At 38.2% G+C, this 20638-nt stretch overlaps 1 protein-coding gene across 23 annotated transcripts in view; it reads left to right on the forward strand.

Annotated features, from left to right (window-relative positions):
- The window catches only part of LOC103124682 (ligand-dependent corepressor), a 114483-nt gene that overhangs the window by 50926 nt on the left and 42919 nt on the right, over positions 1 to 20638 (forward strand). For 14 of the 23 annotated variants that reach the window (XM_060192889.1, XM_060192939.1, XM_060192881.1 and 11 more), the window contains one exon: positions 18187 to 18319. The exons of the other annotated variants lie outside the window; for them this stretch is intronic. In XM_060192889.1, the coding sequence (XP_060048872.1) occupies positions 18187 to 18319 (133 nt within the window). The remainder of the gene's footprint in view (positions 1 to 18186; positions 18320 to 20638) is intronic. 23 annotated transcript variants of the gene reach the window in all.

Raw genomic sequence — 20638 nt, forward strand, 5'->3', positions numbered from 1 at the left:
CTATTACAAATAGCACTATCACAAGTATAAGTGTGCTGCATGGGTGTGCGGAGATCCTTTTAAGTACATAGTTTTGTGTTCTTTGGGTACATAACTTCTGGGGCTTTCTGAATATTTCCTTTAGTGAAGAATTTTTTCAGTTCTTTCCCTGTGTTTTTAATGGGATTGTTTTGTTTTTCGTTACTAGATTTTGTGTACTTTCTAATGTTAGTTATTAGTCCATTGATATATGGTACAAAATATCTTTCCCATTCCATTCTCCATTTATGTTCTGGTGCCCCTTTGTGTAGATTAACTGTCCATAAATATGAGGTCTTATTTCTGACCTCTCAATTCTATTCCATTGGTGTGAGTATCGATATCTGTTCTGTTTACTGTAGTCCTATGACAACAGACAGGGAGTGTGACGCCTTCATTCTCATTCTTCACCACCCTCCACCCCCACCACCCATTACTTTTGTGAGCTTCAGTTTTTCGTGGTTCCAGTAAAACTTCTGTAGGATTTGTTCAAAGAAATTCACAAGGATTTTGATAGAAAGTGCATTGAATCTGTATATTGCTTTCTTCTTTATTTTATATTACCTTTTTTTTTTTTTTTTACTAGATTGAGTAATGCCCACTCAATTCTCATCTTTTAAAAAGTCTCTTTTTTGAAAAAAGTTTTCATTTATTTATTTATTTTTAACCAGAGTACTGCTCAGCTCTGCTTTTGGTACTGCGGGGGATGGAATCTGGGACTTGTCAGGCTATCTACCCTCATCCTCTTTTTAAAAGTTTCATAAAGAATGTTGAATCTTGCTGAAAGCTTTCTCAGTATTTATTGAAATAATTTTTTTTTTTTTAGATTTTCTCAATGGTTGACATGATCATTACATTAGTTGACTTAGATATGTAGAATGATCCTTACATCCCTGAGATTAAACCATCCCATGCAAGTTTTTAATGTGTTGGATTTGGTTTGCTAAGACTTTGTTGAGCATCCAGCATGTGCTTTCATCAGAGATATGGGTATGTAGTTCCCTTCGTCCCTCCCTCCCTCCCTCCCTCCTGCCTCCAGGGTTATTGTTGGGGGGCTTCTTGCCTGCACTACAAATCCACTGCTCCTGGAGGCTATTTTTCCCATTTTGTTGCCCTTGTTGTTGTGCTTGTTGTAGTTGTTATTGTTGTCATAGCTGTTGATGTTGTTGGATAGGACAGACAGAAATGGAGAGAGGAGGGGAAGGCAGAGAGGAGGAGAGAAAGATAGACACCTGCAGACCTGCTCCACCACTTGCGAAGCGACCTCCTGCAGGTGGGGAGCCGGGGGCTCGAACCGGGATCCTTATGCTGGCCCTTAGGCTTTGCACCATGTGCGCCTAACCTGCTGTGCTACTGCCCGACTCCTGGGTGTATAGTTTTCTTACTACATCTTTGTCAGCTTTTACTATTAGAAAGATGTTGACTTCTTAGAAAGTGTTAGAGGTACTATTACTATTTACATATTTTCAGTTTTTGGGAAGACCTTGAATAGATAGTGTGAAGTCCTCCATGAATGTTTTATAAAACTGGAAAAGCCATCTGGTCCTAGACTTTTGTTTGAGGGAGACTTTTCATTACTGTTTTAATTTCTTTCATTGTAATTGATCTGTTTATGCCTTCTCACTGCTCCTGATTCAGTTTTGAAGGTTGTTAACAGTGCTAAGAATTTATACATCTTATTCCTCAGTTTATTGATAGACAACTGTTTGTAGAAACTGCTTACAGAATTTCTTAGATATTTTTTAATTTCTCCCTTTTCACTTGCGTATCTACTCATTAGGTTCTTCTCTCTCCTTGTGAGTCTGCCTAAGGTGTTTTTGTTTTTTGTTAAGCCTTTCTAAGTGTACCAGCTTTTAGTTTCATTGATCTTTTGTATTTGTTTGTTTTTGTTTTCAGTGTTATTTATTTCTGCCTTAACTATGTGCCTTTTCAAAAAAACACTTTATTTCTTATTGGATAGATTCAGAGAGAAATTGAGAGGGGTGGGGGAGACAGAAAGGGAGAGAAACAGAGACACCTGCAGCCCTGCTTCAACAATTGGCGAAGCTTTCTCCCTACTGGGAAACAATGTGCCTTTCTAATGGAGTTTGATGTTCTCTGTAGAGTTCTCACATCTTGCCTAAGCCTTTTTTTTTTCATCTTTTTTCATTGTAGAGGTTGCTGTCAGTTTATACTCTAGTCTTGAAATTTTCTATTCTGCATGCTTGAATCTACTTACAAAACTGTGATTGAACCTACATTTCATTCAAATTGTATTTTACATCTAGTAACTGTTTGGAATTTTTCTTTAAAACCTTCAACTTCTTTAGTGAATCACTTTATGAATTCCTCTGGATATATTTTGACCCTGAACCTGCTTCTGTGTGTTTACATGTGTGTATGATTTTATGTTAGTGCCCTGACAGTTTATTTCCTAAATTCTTTTTCTGATAACTTTTCTAGCACATCTTTATGAATTCATATAATAGGATTGATTATTGGCTAGTCGGCCAATAATATATATATATATATATATATTTGAATATTTAGCCTGGTTTTTGTTTTGGGTTTCTTGTTTATGAATTGTATGTGGAGGGGTGTTGAAGGTATGTAGTGCCAATATGGTACCTGATATCTGTGTGAGATTCTTGAGTTCCCTAAGGAGGATTCCAGGACTGGCAAGTGCTATGTCTCCCCGGTAAAGTATTCTTCTCTCTCCTTTCCACACTTCACCTGTAGGCCATGTACATTCACTGACCTTCAGATTATTGTGGTTTTCATTGTGATGTTTTATTCCAATATGTTAGAGAAGCTCAGTCTTTGGGTATCTGTTTGGTCATGGCTCTCATATTCATTTTATTTTATTTTGCTAAAAGCGAGAGAGAGAGAGAGAAAGGAAGGAGGGAAAAGATACAAAGCACTATCCCACCATCCATGGAGTTGTACCTTGTTATCTTTGCTTTAATCTTCTAACTCAGGAGCTCATGCATACACTACAGGCCATGTATGGCTGGGCACCCTCCCTGATGGACATTCACTTTCTAATAGACTTGTGAATTGTGATATGCTATTAGGGTTTATTCACAGACAAGTCTTTGGACATATATTTTCATTTTTCTAGGATAAGTGCCTCTAATTAAAATTACTAGGGAGAATGCTTAACTTTTAGAGGTTTACCCATTTAATTTACCAATGTGATTGTTGATATAGTTGCAAAATGGTCTGATGTATAGGAATTCCATTGTTCTACATCCTGGCAACTTTTGATGTTTCAGTTAGATCTTTTTAACTTTAGCCATTATTGTTGGTCTGTGGTGATGTCTCATTGTGATGTTCACTTAACAAGGTCCATCCAAGATCGGCTGAAAACAGTGAAGTCACCATTTTTTACAGCTGAGTAGTATTCCATTGTGTATATAGACCACAACTTGCTCAGCTGTTGTTGGACACCTGGGTTGCTTCTAGGTTTTGGCTATTACAAATTGTGCTGCCAAGAACATATGTGTACACAGATCTTTTTGGATGGATGTGTTGGGTTCCTTAGGATATATCCCCAGTAGAGGAATTGCAGGGTCATAGGGTAGGTCCATTTCTAGCCTTCTGAGTGTTCTCCAGACTGTTCTCCACAGAGGTTGGACCAATTAATAGAATCATTTAAAGTATAATGTAGACAAGATTGAGTTCTATTAATAAAATGAAATACACTGCAGAACATGATTTTTTTTTTTTTTTTTAAGGAAGTAGCTTCAACCATTAGTTTAAAAATGAAGAATTGGGGGCTGGTGGTGGTGCACCTGGTTGAGTGCACGTTACAATGCACAAGTACACAGGTTCAAACCCCTGTCCCCACCTGCAGGAGGAAAGCTTTTTTTTTTTTAATATATATATTCCCTTTTGTTGAACTTGTTTTGTTGTTGTAGCTATTGTTATTGTTCTTATCAATGTCGTCGTTGTTGGATAAGACAGAGAGAAATGGAGAGAGGAGGGGAAGACAGAGGGGGGAGAGAAAGATAGATACCTGCAGACCTGCTTCACCACCTGTGAAGCGACTCCCCTGCAGGTGGGGAGCCAGGGGCTCGAACTGGGATCCTTACTCCAGTCTTTGCACTTTGCACCATGTGCGCTTAACCTGCTGTGCTACTTGCCCGACTCCCAGGGGAAAGCTTTGTGAGTGGTGAAGCAGGGCTCCGGGTGTCTCTATGTTTCCCCCTCTCCTCTTGATTTCTGGCTGTCTCTATCCAATAAATAAGTAAAGATAATTTTTTAAAAATACAGAATTAAGGGAGTCAGGCAGTAGTGCAGTGGGTTAAGCGCAAGGACTGGCATAAGGATCCGGTTTCGAGTCCCTGACTCCCCACCTGCAGTGGGGATCGATTCACAGGCTGTGAAGCAGATCTGCAGGTGTCTTTCTCTCCCCCTCTCTGTCTTCACCTCCTCTCTCCATTTCTCTCTGTCCTATCCAGCAACAACATCAGTAACAATAACTACAACAACAATGAAAAACAAGGACAACAAAAGGGAAAATAAATAAATATTTTTAAAAAATTTTAAAACACAGAATTATGCAGTAAGAGGTAGTGAAATTGTTGTTTTGATTAAACAACAGCTTCAGTCACTATTTGAATATTACCTTTGGTAGCCAAGTGAGCAAAGAATATGAACAGAAAACTCAGAATGGGAAGTATTTTAGGAGTTAACCAATTATGAAAGTGTTTATTCTTACTTAGTGTAATTAGAGAAGTACACATATTGACACAATACAAAGTCATCTTTCACCAGTGGAATTGACAGGAATTTATACAGATTAATATATAATGAAAATCCAATGTAGAATGACACCCCCAAACACTGTTGATGTGAAGATATATAACCTTATTCTGGAATAAAATTGTTAGTGTTTCAAAAAGAAATTGTCTCTTTAAGCCTATGCTTTCACTTCTGTTATGCTAGCCTACGGGACATAGTGAGAATCTACAGCAGATTTATATAAAACACAGTTTATAGTAGTAAGAGAACTGGTTTCAGTTTTAAGTACATATTATAATAATTATATACTCAGGTGTAATAAATGAAAGAAAATGGTCCTGATTTGACATTAAGTGCCCTACTGGGCCATGCTAAGCAGTGTAAGCCAGAGGAAGAAAGATACACACCAGATGATCCCTCTCCTGTAGAATTTAAAACAAAACAAACAAAGCAAGGGACATAAAGACAAAGGGAAGTAAAAGCCAGCCATTAGAGTCTGACCACAGAAACAAACAAAACCCCCAGAAGCCAACAACAACAAAAAACAGTTCTATGAAGGGGAGAGGACTGAACAGACTGGTAAATGGAGTTTGCCATCTAGATGGTGGCACTGGTGTAGTAGCACGTTTGAAGAGATGTAAAATATATGTGGATAAATATACAGGTACATGTACATGCACACACACGCACAGTTGTGGGTCCAGTGAGATAGCTCACCTGGCAAAGTATTTCCTTTGCCGTGTACATGACTCATGTTTCAGTCCCCAGTACTCACATGGGATTGAGTATTCAGCACTAAGTGAAACTTGATTGTTGTGATTCCTCTGCCTGTGAAATGCCTGGAGCGAAGTCCTTGTAATGGGGGGGAAAAGTATACACGCAATCTTGTAAGTCAACGATACATCAATTAAAACTAAAAAATATAAAAATTTTAAAGAAAAATACTAAATGGGAAGGGTAGAAAAGTGTGATTCGATTCTCTGTTTAAAATGTAATATATTGGGAGTCGGGCGGTAGCGCACCGGATTAAGCACACATGGCGCAAAGCACAAGGACCAGCTAAGGATCCCGGTTCGAGCCCCCGGATCCCCACCAGCAGGGGTGTCGCTTCACAGGTAGTGAATCAGGTCTGCAGGTGTCTGTCTTTCTCTCCCCCCTCTCTGTCTTCCCCTCCTCTCTCCATTTCTCTCTGTCCTATCCAACAGAAACGACAGTAACAATAACTACAACAATAAAAAACCAAGGGCAACAAAAGGGAATAAATAAATAAAATAAACATTTAAAAAATAAAATTTAATGTATCTATATAGATTTTTAGAGCTTGAAAAGAAATATCAAACTATGAGCAATTCTTTTTAAGGTAATAGGAATACCTTATTCTTAATCTTTTCTTTCTAGTGTTCTGCCTGAGGTAGCTTTTTAAATGACTCCTATTAAGGGGGAAAGGCTGATTAAAGTTTTGTGTGTATCATATTTACTTTAAGGAAAATTGTACTATAACTTACAAATAAATGCGTGTGTGTGTATGTGTGTGTATATATATATATATATATATATATATATATATAAATATATATAAATATATATAAATTTACCAAAGCATTACTCAGCTCTGGCTTATGGTGGTGTGGAGGGATTGAACCTGGGATTCTGGAGCCTCAGACATGGGGGTCTCTTTGCTTACCTATTATGCTATCTACCCTCACCCTAGTATTAATCTCTGTAACCTTTAAATTGATACTCTGGGTAAAGTACCTATACTGATTTTGTATTAAGGAATTTATGATAATGTTATTAAGTATATAATGTAGATCTTTGAAAGAAATATACAGAAAATCCTTGGCGTTAATGGTGCTGTCACTCAAACAAACACAACAGTATGCTGTGAGCTTTTTTTTTTTTTAATTGTCATTGTGGTTATTATTGTTGGATAGGACTGAGAGAAATGAAGAGAGGAGGGGAAGGCAGAGGGGGGAGAGAAAGATAGACACCTGCAGACCTACTTCACAGCCCTTGAAGCAACTCCCCTGCAGGTGGGGAGTGGGGGGGATCTAACTGGGATCCATGTGCACTTAACCCATTGTGCTACCACCCGACCCCCTACTGTGAGCTCCTCTATTCTAACCTCAGCACCACCCCTTCCCTTTTTTCAGTTCTTTATTAAAGAGCTTTAAAAAACATATTAACCACTTACTACTACAGAACTACAGCATCAGAAGCTCTAGAAGTATGATCTAGGCATAATGGAATTCTGGTAGTGGGAATTGTGTTGAGTTTTACCCCTCTTATCCTATGGTTTTTATCAGTGTTTCCTTTGTATTAAAAAAAAAAACAAAAAAACAAAAACGGTACAGAACCACCTCTAGTTAAGAACCAACCACTGGAGGTGAACCAATTAGTTCCTGAATTCTGATGGAAGTAAGTTCTAGGAAATAGAGATTCCCATTCAAATTTCCAGCTGTATTCCTTGCTAGTTATGCACCATCATTCCCCCCCCCTTTATTTTACTATCTTTAGCAGATAACCCTCGATTTCAGGAGGAGAATAATTAAAATGAATTGTTTTCTTGTTTGCCTTTTGTTTGTTTTACCTTTATATGTTATTTGAACCTTTTTTGTGTTTGTTGTTTTATTTAATTTTACCGTGTGTAAAATTAAATTGTGTTTGTTGTTTTATTTAATTTTACCGTGTGCCAAAGAGGGCAGATGAATTATTTTGTTAGTTGTTCATTATTACTTTAAACTTCTGACTTGCCCACAAAGACTTTACATTTTTCATCTTTAGTTGTTCTTGATAAAAGCAAGTTAGTAAAAACCATTTAGTTGCTGAAAATTATTTTAAAACAACCACTTGAACCCTGGAAATAAGAACATACAGCAAATGGAGAACAACACACACACACACACACACACACACACACACACACACCATTAAATTTCTGTGTAAATAGCAAGAGTCTAGCATTTGAGCACTTCTACTCATCTGCCTGCCTGCCTGCCTCAGCTTGAGGAATGAATGTTCTTTTTTTTTTTTTTGAAGTTTTTATTTATAAAATGGAAACACAAGACCATAGTAGATAAGAGGGGTACTATTCCATACAATTCTCACCACCAGAACTCCATATTCCATCCCCTCCCCACTAGCTTTCCTATTCGTTAACTCTCTGGAAGCATGGACCCAGGGACATTATGGAGTGCAGAAGGTAAAAGGTCTAACTTCTGTAATTGTTTCTCCACTGAACATGGGCGTTGACGGGTCGATCCATACTCCTAGCCTGTCTCTCTCTTTCCCTAGTGGGGCAGGGATCTCGGGAGGTGGGGCTCCAAGCCACATTGGTGGGGTCCTCTGCCCTGGGAAGTCTGGTTGGCGTCATGGTAGCATATGGAACCTGGTGGCTGAAAAAGGGTTTAGAAAGCAAAACAAATTGTTGACTAATCATGAACCTAAAGACAAGAATATTATAGATGGAGATTTGGGGTCTCCATTTTGTAAAAAGCTAGTAGGTCTATTTTAGGTATATTCCAGAGGACCCATGACTTTACTAGTTTTTGCCTGAGTCTGACATCCAATATGCAGATGACCTAAGCTATTGTTTAGGGCGATGGTGTGACAGATGTGAAAAGGACCAGAAAGCTGCATCAAGGAAGAGAGTAGCTTCCAAATATGAGAAAAGTGTATATAAATATTGTTAACTCTAAACGCCATCAATCTGATCTGATCTGGGTCCCATATTCAGCACAGGAACCTCTGTAACCTCTGCATCCTTGTAGGTCTGAGCTCACATTCTGTGCTCATGGCTCGGAATATTCCAGGCTGCACCAATTTCAGGACCCATTATCCCTCCAACCTCCCTTTGGAGAATGAAACTTTCCCTACCATTGTTGATTCACATTGAGGGCCAGGTCTGATGGGGCCCACAGAGGGGTCCATTATGTTGTTCCTGATGGAGATGACCAGTGACAGTGGTGAGAGGGATCTATTAGAGGTCTAGGCCCATCATGTCTGTGTGGGAATCCCAGGACTCCTCGACTAGGGACCCAGGGAGGAATGAGTATTCTAAGTGATAGCGACAGATTGTAGACACATCTTCTAAATTCAATTGTAAATAACTTTCTTTTTAATTTTTTTAAATTATTTTTATTTATTTATTGGATAGAGATAGCCAGAAATCAAGAGGGAAGGGGGAGATAGAGAGGGGGACACACACACACACACACACACACACACACACACACACACACACACACACGCACCCCCCTGCAGCCCTGCTTCACCACTGGCAAAGCTTTTCCCCTGCTGATGGGTACTGAGGGCTTGAACCTGGGTCCACATTGTGCATTGTAACATGTGTGCTTAACCAGGTGTGCCACTACCCAGCCGGTAAATAAACTTTTTTTCAAGCAGATAAGTGAAGAGATCTGAGAAGACTTGAGTCCACTGGTAGGTAGTCTGCTCCTCCCAGTGCATTATAAGGTAGGATTTCCAAGCCAGGAGACCAAGTTATCCAGCAGTTTCACTGCACACGAGTAGAGCCCAAGTGCTACTGAGAAATATTTACTGTTCTAACCCTAGTTCATGTGTAGTAATAACAGAAATCTTTTTAAACAGAGAGACAAGCTTTAAGAACAGAGAAAGAACTCTAATTCTACCAAGAGTGCCTAATTTTATTTGGAAAAGAAGTTGCAGAAAGGTATTGTAAACGTCTTTGTGCTGAACATGTAAGAGAAGGTTAGTAGCTTGATGACACTAAAAGCAACAAGTAAAATGGCTAACAAGTTAGAATTTTAACAGATAGAAAAAAATAAGAGAGTGAAGCAAAGAACTATTTTAGGATCAACACAGGCCTCTACGACTTGTTAGCCACATTCTAACATCACAAAGATGCTCATTTTTATTGGGTCAAAGTGTGCATGCCACAGTAAGTGACAAAAATGGTATAATTAGTCAAAAAATGGTATAACAGCTTGGTGTGTGTTGTCACCACGAGGCAGGGGGACTAGAGTCTTACAGAAGAGGAGACCAGAGAAAGAAGCCACCAAAGTGAGCCCATCTAAACATTTTGTTGTTCACTAAATGACAGAATACCGGTCATCCCTGATCAAAAGGGAGACTGCACATGGTCAAGATAGTATCTTTTTTTTTTTTTTTTTTTTTTGCTTCTGGAGGCTATTTTTTTCCCCTTTTGTTGCCCATTATTGTTGTTGTTATTGTTGTTGTTATTGATGTCATTGTTGGATAAGACAGAGAGAAATGAAGAGGGGGAGAGAAATATAGACACCTCAGACCTGTTTTAATGCCTGTGAAGCGACCCCCCATGCAGTTAGGGAGCTGGGGGCTCAAACTGGGATCCTTAAACCACTCTTTGCGCTTCGTGCCATGTGGGCTTAACCCGCTGTGCTACTGCCTGATCCCCAAGATAGTATCTTTTAAGAGGTAATGTTAAAGGCTACACACTATCAAGAAAGAGACTTCAGTGGGCTAGAAGAAATGAGGAACATTTTCAGACATACTACTCTTTTTTTTTTTTTTCCCTTCAGGGTTATCTCTGGGGCTCGGTGCCTGTGCTACAAATCCACTGCTCCAGTGGCCACCTTCCCTCCTTTCTTTCTCTCTTTCTCGCTCGCTTTCTTTCTTTCTTTCTTTCTTTCTTTCTTTCTTTCTTTCTTTCTTTCTTTCTTTCTTTCTTCCTTCCTTCCTTCCTTCCTTCCTTCCTTCCTTCCTTTCATAAGACAGAGAAATTGAGAGAGGAGGAGAAGATAGAGAGGGAGAGAGAGACACCTGCAGACCTGCTTCACTGCTTGTGAAGTGACGCCCTGCAGGTAGGGAGCTGGGAGCTCAAACTGGATCCTTTGGAGGGTCCTTACCCATTGTACTGAATGCAGTGCGCCACCTCCCAGTTGTACCCCCCCAGTTGTACCCCCCCCAAAAAAAAACAAAACTACTGTCTATCAGGAAGACATAACTATTCCTTGTATAAACGAGTCCCCCAGTTGTAGAGTTAAAGTGTGAAATACTTCCAACAGTGATTGTTGAGCACTTTAAATAATGGAACCTCTAAACAGAAGATGGCAGGTGGCAGATGTAAACAACTATAAAATGAATCAATTAGACTTAACAGACATCTATAGAACATTATTAGAACAAAATGCCTACCTGTAATGATCTTGTCACTTTGTATTTTACTTTATTATTATTATTTTTGCCTCCAGGGTTATCGCTGGGGCTCAGTGCCTACGCTATGAGTCCATTGCTCCCGGAGGCCATTTTCCCCATTTTGTTGCTCTTGTTGTTGCTCTTGTTGTAGTTGTTATTGTCGTTGGATAGGACAGAGAGAAATCGAGAAAGACAGGGAAGACGGGGAGAGAAAGATAGACACCTGTAGACCTGCTTGTGAAGTGCCCCCCACCCCCACAAGTGGGGAGCTACGGGCTCGACCCAGGATCCTTACACTGGCCCTTACTCTTTGCACCATGTGCGCATAACCCGTTGTGCCTACTGAGTAGCTCCCTCAGTTTGTATTTTAAATGTGGAAGGTTGAGCTAGAGAGGAGGAGACATCACACTACTATCACTACCATTCATAGAACTCTTACCCCTTCAGTGTAGTCCATGGTGCTCCCCTGTGTCAGGGCTCAAATGAAGAACCCCACACAAAGGAGAGTGAACATTCTACCAGGTGAGCTATCTCTTTGCCTCTATAAACAATTTTATAGTATTGAAGTAACACAAAATATGTTTTCCAGCACAGAAGAATGAACTTAGGAATCACTTGCAGAGGAATCGTAAGAAATTCAAATATGTAGAAAAATCCGTGGATTTAAAACAAACAAAAAAAAATCATAAAGGAAATCAGAAAATAGTTTGAAGTAACTTCAAACCCAAACATGACAATAGTTATGAGACATAGTTAATAGTGTATTGGAGGTATTATTTAGTTTAAATGTGTACTTTATATGAGAATATCTAAGAGCAATTCCATATTTAATGCGAGAAACTAGAAAGAGAAAACAGTAGGAAAGAAGTAATAATGATCATAGCGCAATAGAGCAGAAAAATGATAGACAAAAATCCATTCTTCAGGAAGATCAGCAAAATTGATAGCCCTCACCAATGCAGATCAAGGGAGAAATTACTAAATTACTAAGTCACAGCTGATACAAGGGAAGTCACCACCAACTTATAGAAATGAAAAGGTTATGAGGGAAATGCTATGAACAATAATATATGTAACAACTAACACACAATTTCTTATAATTAAAAATAGGTGCATGCCTAGAAAGGGACAAACTACCAAAGCTGACAAAAAAAGAGATATAGACAGTCTGAAAGATACTTAATATGAGTTGAAGTATGCCCCTCAAAAAGCTATATGTAAAGTTCTAATCCTCTGGTACTTAATGCATATCACCTGGTTTGGAACTAGGACATATGTAGATGTAATTAAGTTAAGATGATGATGTATACTGGATTTGAGTGAGCCCTAAGTGTATGACTGATGTCCTCATAAGGAGAATTGGAGAGACACAGAGAAGAAAACCATGTAAACATAAGAGAAGAAAATGAAGCCGTGCTCTTACCAGCTGGGAAACACCAACCACTGGCTGAAACTGCCAGAAACAGCAAGGAAGGACTCTTTTCTCTACAAAAAACATAGGTGGCCCTGTTGACACCTTCAATTCGGACATCTAGATGCTGAAATGGCAATAGCTGCAAGAGTATATTTCTTTTGTTTTAAGCTATCTGGTTTTCGGTGATGTGTCGCGGCTGCTCTAGAAACCAAATACAACCTAGATAGAGCAACTAAAGTAACAAGGAATTTTAAACCACACACACACACACACACACACACACACACACACACACACACACACACACACTTTCACTAATGATTTCTACCACATGTTTTTTTTATTTTTTTTTTATTTTTTAAAGAAGCAATACCAATTCCTCATTAACTTTACTAAAATATAGAGGGAAGACTTCCTCATTCTCTGGGGACAGTATTATTCAAATACCAAAACCAGACAGACATTACAAGAACACTGCAGACCAGTATCCCTTATGAATACCAATGCAAAACAAAAAACACCTTAATAAAATTAAGCAATATGTAAAAACTGTTTATTATACATTTTTATCAAATGGCTTTATTTGACGAGTGCAAGGTTGGTGGTTTAACATCTCCAGATCAATTAATGTACTGCAATGTATTAGTAAAATAAGTGACAGGAATCACATGATCATTGATCCATACCCTCCAAACATATGACCCAATCCAGCACGTCTATATTAGGAGCACCCAGCAGATTAGAAATAGCTGAGAACTTCATCTCAACCTATAAACGTGCACAGCTAGAATTCACATTTCCCCCTTAAAGTCAGGAATAAAGCAGAGATGTCCATTCTCACCACTATTTTTTATTTTAATTAACATTTGGACACAAAGTTCTAGCTTTGGCAGCTAGATAATAAGAATCCAGAGGTATCCAGATGGTAGCAGTAAAGCGTCTGTTTGCAAATGTCATGATGTATATATAAATACTAGGTTGTCAGAAAAGTCATGAAGTATTTTTCCTGTTTTCTTTCTTTTTTCTTTTTTTCTTTTTTTTTTAAGAAAGACAAGGAGAGAAAGAACCACACACCTCTCTGGTCCATATGCTGCTGGGGATTGAACTCAGGACCTAATACTTGAGAGTCCAATACTTGACCCATCATTGTGCCACCTCCTAGACCACTTTTCCTATGTTTTCTGTGCAAAAGTGCACCAGACTTTTCTGACAACCCAATAGTGATTTACAAAGCTACTAAAATTAATTAAGTGATTCAGCAAGGGCATAGAATAGCATAATTTAAAAAATTTGTTTCTGTACACTAATGATAAATAATCTAGATGTAAATTTAAGAAATATTGAGGATAAATTTAGCAGAAGTATAGGACTGAAAATTATAAAACATTAAATTTAGAGAAGATCTAAATGTGTAAATATTCCATTTCTTTTTTAAAAAATATTTTTATTGTATTTATTGAGTAAAGACAGAAATCAAGAAGGAAGTGGGAGATAGAGGAAGACAGACAGAGAGACACCTGCAGCACTGCTTCATCACTTGCAAAGCTTTTCCCCCTGCAGATGGGGACCAGGGGTTTGAAGCCGGGTCCTTGCACATTGTAACATGTTGCACATTGTAACGTGCATGTGTGCTCAACCAGGTGCGCCACCACCCAGTCCAAACGTTTCATTTCTATGGATAGCAGTACGTTTGAAGATGACATTGCTTCCCAGACTGATTACAGAAATCAACACATCAATCCTAAAATTTATATGAAAATTAATATAAAATGGAATACTGGGCTGCCAAAACTGTCAGATGAAAGAACAGATTGCCAGCACTTACACATCTCAATTTCAAAGCCATTAAAATTTACAGCAATCAAGATTGGCATAAGGATAGATAATATGTAGATACACAGGAAAGTTGAGTATCCATAAATAATTTATGGCCAGTGACTTTTCACAAAGGAAGTCAGACTCTTTCCTTGTGCCATATACAGAAATTAACTTGAAATGGGTCACAACCTAAAAGTAAACCCTAAAGCTGCAACATTTTATAAGAAATCATAGGATGAAGTCTTAAGGACTTTGAATTATTGCTAGCTTCCAGATATGCTGCTATTTTCAGATATAATATCAAAAATATGAATGATTAAAGTAGATTGAATTTCATCAAAATTAAAAAATTTGTATGCTGCTAAGAGTAAGGATCAATGAGTAGGTACATTAACTCAGATGGGGAAACATCTACAGGCCACTTATCTGACTTATAATTGACTTGTAGCGAGGGTACATCATGAATTTTATTTTACTTTATTTATTAAGGAGAAAGATAGAGAAAGAACCAGACTTCACTCAGGCACATGTGCTGCTGAGGAGTGAACTCAGGACCTCATGCTTGAGAGTCTTAACACTTAATCCACTGCACCATCTCCGGGACCACTATCATGAATTTTTGCAATATCTCAACAATGGAAAGGTGGTTGCTAGCTTATAAAAAATTGATCAGAGCATATAAACAGTTCTTCAAAAAAAGATATTTGAATGATCAATAAGTACATTAAAAAAAAGGTTCAGGGAGTTGGGCAGTAGTGCAGCGGGTTAAGTGCACGTGGCGAAAAGCGCAAGGACCATTGTAAGGATCCCAGTTCAAGCCCCCAGTTCCCCACCTGCAGGGGTTTCCCTTCACAGGCGGTGAAGCAGGTCTGCAGGTGTCTTTCTCTGCCCCTCTCTGTCTTCCCCTCCTCTCTCCATTTCTCTTTGTCCTACCCAGCAATGCTGACAACAACAACTACAACATAGAACAATAAAGGCGACAAAAGGAAATAAACAAATAAATGTTAACAAAAAAGTTCAGCAAAACTAGTTATTAAAAAAATATAAGCCTAGATCACAAAGTATGTGTTGTTAGAATGGGTGTAATAAACAGTGTTTATGAATATGTAGAAGTTGAAACCTTATTGCTACTGCAGATAAAAAGTAATTGTGTTGCTATGGAAAATAGTTTGACACTTTCTCAAAATCATAAACATTAGCATATGATCCAGAAATTTCTCACCTGAGAGTGTGTGTGTATGTGTGTGTGTGTATACCGAAGAGAAATGAAATCATTCACACATAGACTTGTGTATAATATTAAAAGCAACACTATTCATATAATCAAAAAGAAACAAGTCAGTGTTGTAATGACTAAAATATATATATCTGTTCAGTGGAATATTATTCCGTAATAAAAAGTAAATAAGCCATAATGCATGCTACAGCTGCTAGTAACTCTTTAGAAGCAAAACAGTGGCATAGGGTTGGAATAACAGGGTGAGTGGATGCTGACTGTGGGTACAGGATTTCCTTTGTGGCCATGGATATATTCTAAAGTTAGCTAGTGGTGATATTCCTACAATTTTGTGACTCTACTGAAAGTTCTTGAATTTTTTGTTGTAAGTGGATGAATTATATATCACAGGAAAACTTTGGGGGGAAAAAAGACTAATTGAAAAGAGCCAAATGAAAGTAACTGATATGTTAAAAAGTCCAGATTGTTACCCTGAGACAATTCAAAACAAATAACATTTCCTAAGTAAAAAAAAAAAAAAATTCGGGCTACTGAAATAGAAAAAAAAAAAAAAAAGAGTCCAGATTGATAAAATTGTTTGATTCACAAAAGAACATAGAGCACCTACCTTACTGAGGTTAGTTGCTATTTATTGCTTTAGGTTAAAGAGTTGGGGGTGTGGGGGGCAGATGAGCAGTAGTGCAGTGGGTTAAGCACACATGGTGCTAAGCATCAGTTGTAGCAGAGAAGGGATCCCAATTGGAGCCCCCAGTTCCCTACCTGCAGCGGGTGGGGGGTAGGGTGTCACTTCACAGGCAGTGAAGCAAGTCAGCAGGTGTCGATCTTGCCCACTTTCTGTCTTCCCCTCCTCTCTTGATTTCTTTCTGTTCTATCCAACCACAGCAATGGCAACAATAACAACAGCAAGGGCAACAAAATAAGAAAAGGACCTCCAGGAGCAGTGGATTCATAATGCAGGCACCGAGCCCCAGAGATAACCCTGGAGGAAAAAAAAATAAAAGTTGTCTAGATGTTACATTAAAGGGGAGAAGCAGTCACAGAAGGAAGACCTCCCACCTTCTGCACCCCATAAAGGTCTTTGGTCCATAGGTAGCACAGCGGGTTAAGCGCACATGGTGCAAAGCCAAGGACCAGCATAAGGATCCAGGCTCAAGCCCCCCAGTTTCCCAGCTGCAGGGAGGTCACTTCACAGGCGGTGAAGCAGGTCTGCAGGTGTCTATCCTTCTCTCCCCCTCTCTGTCTTCCCCATCTCTCTCCATTTGTCTCTGTCCTATCTCCATTTTTCTATCCTCTCCAACAACAATGACATCAATGACAAGAATAATAATAACCACAATAATAAAACAACAAGCCTCTAGGAGCAATGGATTCGCTCCAGCAATAATCTTGGAACCAAAAAAAAAGCTTTTCTTATATTTTATAACATTGGAAATACTTGAAAAAAGTCTCAAGAATGTCTTACAGGAATGTTAGGAGTCCTTGTTTCAGTTTGAGTGTGTAGGAGAGTTCTCGATATTAAGCTGTTTGTCTACAAGATATTATTGATGATAAAATAGATATTTTGTTGTGGTATTGACAATTGAGGCAGCAAGAAAATCGCAGAAAGCTGGTTATAGTTGGGTGTATTTAAATATTTTGAGAAAATGATATGTTGTGCATAATGTATCTTCGGCATCTTGTTTGTTTCTTTATTATGCCAAAGTCTGTCCCCATTTAAAAATTCCGAGCACTTTAAAGTTTTCCATGAGATAGGTAAAATGTATTGTCTTATATTTAGAGTAAACTTTATGTGATGTTGCTGGAACTTAAAAGGCACTTAGGGGTCAGGCGGTAAGGCTCGAGGACCGGTGTAAGAAACCTTGTTTGAGCCCCACCCACACACCCCTAGGGGCTCCCTACCTGCAGTGGAGCTGCTTCATAAGTGGGGAAGCAGATCTGCAGGTGTCTATCTTACTCTTCTCCTCTCTGTCTTCCCCTCTTCTCTCCATTTCTCTGTCCTGTCCAAGGGCAACAAAAGGGAAAATATAGCCTCCAGGATCAGTGGATTTGTAGTGCAGGCACAGAGGCTCAGCAGTAACTCTGGAGGCAAAAACAAACAAACAAAAACACTTAAAAAATATGCACTTTGCATTTCTTTATAATTTTATATTAATGTCCCTATATCACTAGAGACAAAATTATGAATTCAGATATGTTCTTTCTGAGTCTCTACCACCCTCCACACCCTCCCCCCGCATCTCCTTCCTTTTTGGGGGCCATCTTTGGTGCTTCACCACTCTGGATGAAGTTGGAGGGAAATTCATTACACTCAAGCTTCTCTCAGTACTCCTATGTACATGGAGTCTAAACTTTGGTTGAATGCATGGCAAAGAAGGCACCGTCTCAAGTGAGCTATCTTGCTGGTCTTCTGAATTTTCTCTTCTAATAATCTACTAGTAGCTAGTTTATTTTGTATCTGGTCAAAACAACTCATTAGGAAGGCAACAATGATTGTCAGAGGAAATTTTAAATTTTAAAGGGGTCTTTTTGTCTGAGTTGAGTTCAACTACTGTAGTGGTGTAATAAGAATCACTATAATTGTGTACTCATGGAAATTTCCCCTTAATTCTATCCATCAGATTTTAACTCAATAACACTCACCCAAAGTATCTTTCCAAAGTGCATTCATTATACTTTGATACTCTTCCTAGTTTAAAATATTCATCTGTATCAAGCTGATTTGTCTTATCTTATTAACATTTATCTTTTGATTTTGTATCTGTGCTTTTGGTTTTGAATGGGGAAAGCTCTTTGTGCAAATATTTTACCAAATATTTTGCAGGGACACTTAGTCGGTCTGGATGATCCAGCTTCGGGAGCTGGGCAAGAAGCTCTGCTTAAACAAGAGCAAGCAAAAATCATTCGATTCGAGAGACAAGCAGAAGAGTTCCTCAATGCAGTCTTTTATAGAAAAGGTTGGTTCCAGTGAAGAATGACATTTAGCTTCTGCTTGTCTTAATTAATCTCTTTAATGTCAATGCCATTTAAAAAGTTACTTCAAGTATTTCCCTTTATTGACAGCATACTTTATTGATAATTCCCTGTATTCTTTCTGTCCAGTTACATTTGGAACAATGTAGGGCAGTTGCCTCCTTCCTTTTCACTCTGAACTTAGTGTTGTACAAGTTAGCTAAATAGCTCTTAGAATTACTGTGAAAGCCTGAAAATTGTAAGATCTTCATAGTTACATATTTTGTTAGGCAAATTGTCTTACACAAATAGTTGTTTTTAATTCCTGATAACTATTAAGACCAACTGTGTAAAATATTAAAAATTCTTCACTAAAATATCATTTGGAGAGACAGTGTAAAGTTATAAAATCAATATTTGTCCTTGATTTAGTCTTTTTTCCTGATTGTTTAATTACTAAATTTTTAGATTGTTACATAAATATATACAATACAAATATATTTGAGGTGGCATTTAACAACAACACCTTTTTTTTTTTTAAATTTTAAGATTTCTTTATGTATTCATACAAGATGGATACCAGGTACTGCTCTGGTCATTTATTGTACCAGGATTTGAACCCAGATAGAACCTCATGAATGCTTTGTATATCCTCTACCCACTGAGCTACCTTTGTGACCACTAGCCCCACCCCTTTCATCTTTTAGTCTACCCTTCTCCTTGAAATTTACATGAACTTGCCTCATGTTTCTTTTAGATGCATAAAGTTCTTAAAATATAAAATTTTAAGACCTAGAGTTGTTTACTAAAATGTTAATCTCAGGAGTCGGGCGGTAGCGCAGTGAGTTAAGCACACCGTGGTGCGAAGCACAAGGACCAGCATAAGGATCCTGGTTTGAGCCATGGCTCCCCACCAGCAGGGGAGTCGCTTCACAAGCTGTGAGGCAGGTCTGCAGGTGTCTATCTTTCTCTCCTCCTCTCTGTCTTCCCCTCCTCTTTCCATTTCTCTCTGCCCTAACAGTGACATCAATAACAACAACAATAACTACAACAATAAAAGGGGGGAGGCAACGAAAGGGAAAATAAAGAAAAAAATATGTTAATCTCTTTCTCTTTTCACAGAGAATAATTGCTTCAGATAGCTGCCCTTAATTGATCATTCTTGTTGAGTCTTTTTTTTTTTAACATTTTTTAAAAGATTTTAATTATTTATTAATGAGAAAGATAGGAGGAGAGTTAGAGAAAGAACTAGACATCACTGGCACCTGTACTTCCGGGGATTGAACCAGGACCTTATGCTTGAAAGTCCAGTGCCTTACCCACTGCTCCACCTCCCAGACCACGAGAGTCCTTTCCTTTAATAAAATTTTACTGGACTTTTATTCCTTAGTTACTCTAGTTCTAAAGGTAATTGAATTAATACTCTATTTCCAATTTGGAAGTTTAAACGACATATTCTATAAAAGTTTTCTACACAGTCTTAATAACACTAAATGTCCTTAATAATATGTTCTAGTTTATATCTTTCATTCCTCTGGAAATTTCCACCCCTATGCTTAGGAATATATTTGCCAGTACTCTGGTTAAAAGTTTGATAATTGTTAATTCTAATGGGATCAGTTGAAGTGCTTATTAATGCGGTCATTTTGAAAAGGAAATATGAAGCACATCCTGTCATATAAAGCTAAGGAATGTCAACTTACTCTTTTCATTGATCCTTTTTTCTCCCTTCAGTTTCTTTTCATTAGATCACTAGACAGAATAAGGTCTTTTAATAACATCTTCACTTTATTTTTAATGCCATGTTATACCCTCTGATCCTAACCATCCAGCTGAGGTATCTGTATCCACCTTATACCCCTCAGTTCCATCATTATATTCAAAATATTTTACTTCCTTAGTCTTTTTTAAAAAATATATTTATTCATGTTGGATAGAGAGAAATTGAAAGAGGAGGGGGATATTAAGAGGGAGGGAGACAGAGAAATACCTACAGCACCGTTTCATCACTTGTGAAACTTACCCCTCCAGGTGGGGACTGGGGGCTTGAATACAATTCCTTGAATACAATTCTTCACTAAAATATCATTTGGAGAGACAATGTAAAGTTATAAAATCAGTATTTGTGCATTGTAATGTGTATACTCAACCAGGTGTGCCACCACCCAGCCCCTTACTTCCTTAGTATTCAAAACAATTGTTTCGTTAAAGTAATTCACAAAATCTAAATAATGGACAGAACAGCCCTATTTATATTTCAGCCTGAATATCTTCACAGTTTCTCAGCTATTCCTCTCCTTTAAGGTGAATACTACATCTTAAGT

This window comes from Erinaceus europaeus, chromosome 1, assembly GCF_950295315.1.
Source record: "Erinaceus europaeus chromosome 1, mEriEur2.1, whole genome shotgun sequence".
Lineage (NCBI taxonomy): Eukaryota > Metazoa > Chordata > Mammalia > Eulipotyphla > Erinaceidae > Erinaceus > Erinaceus europaeus.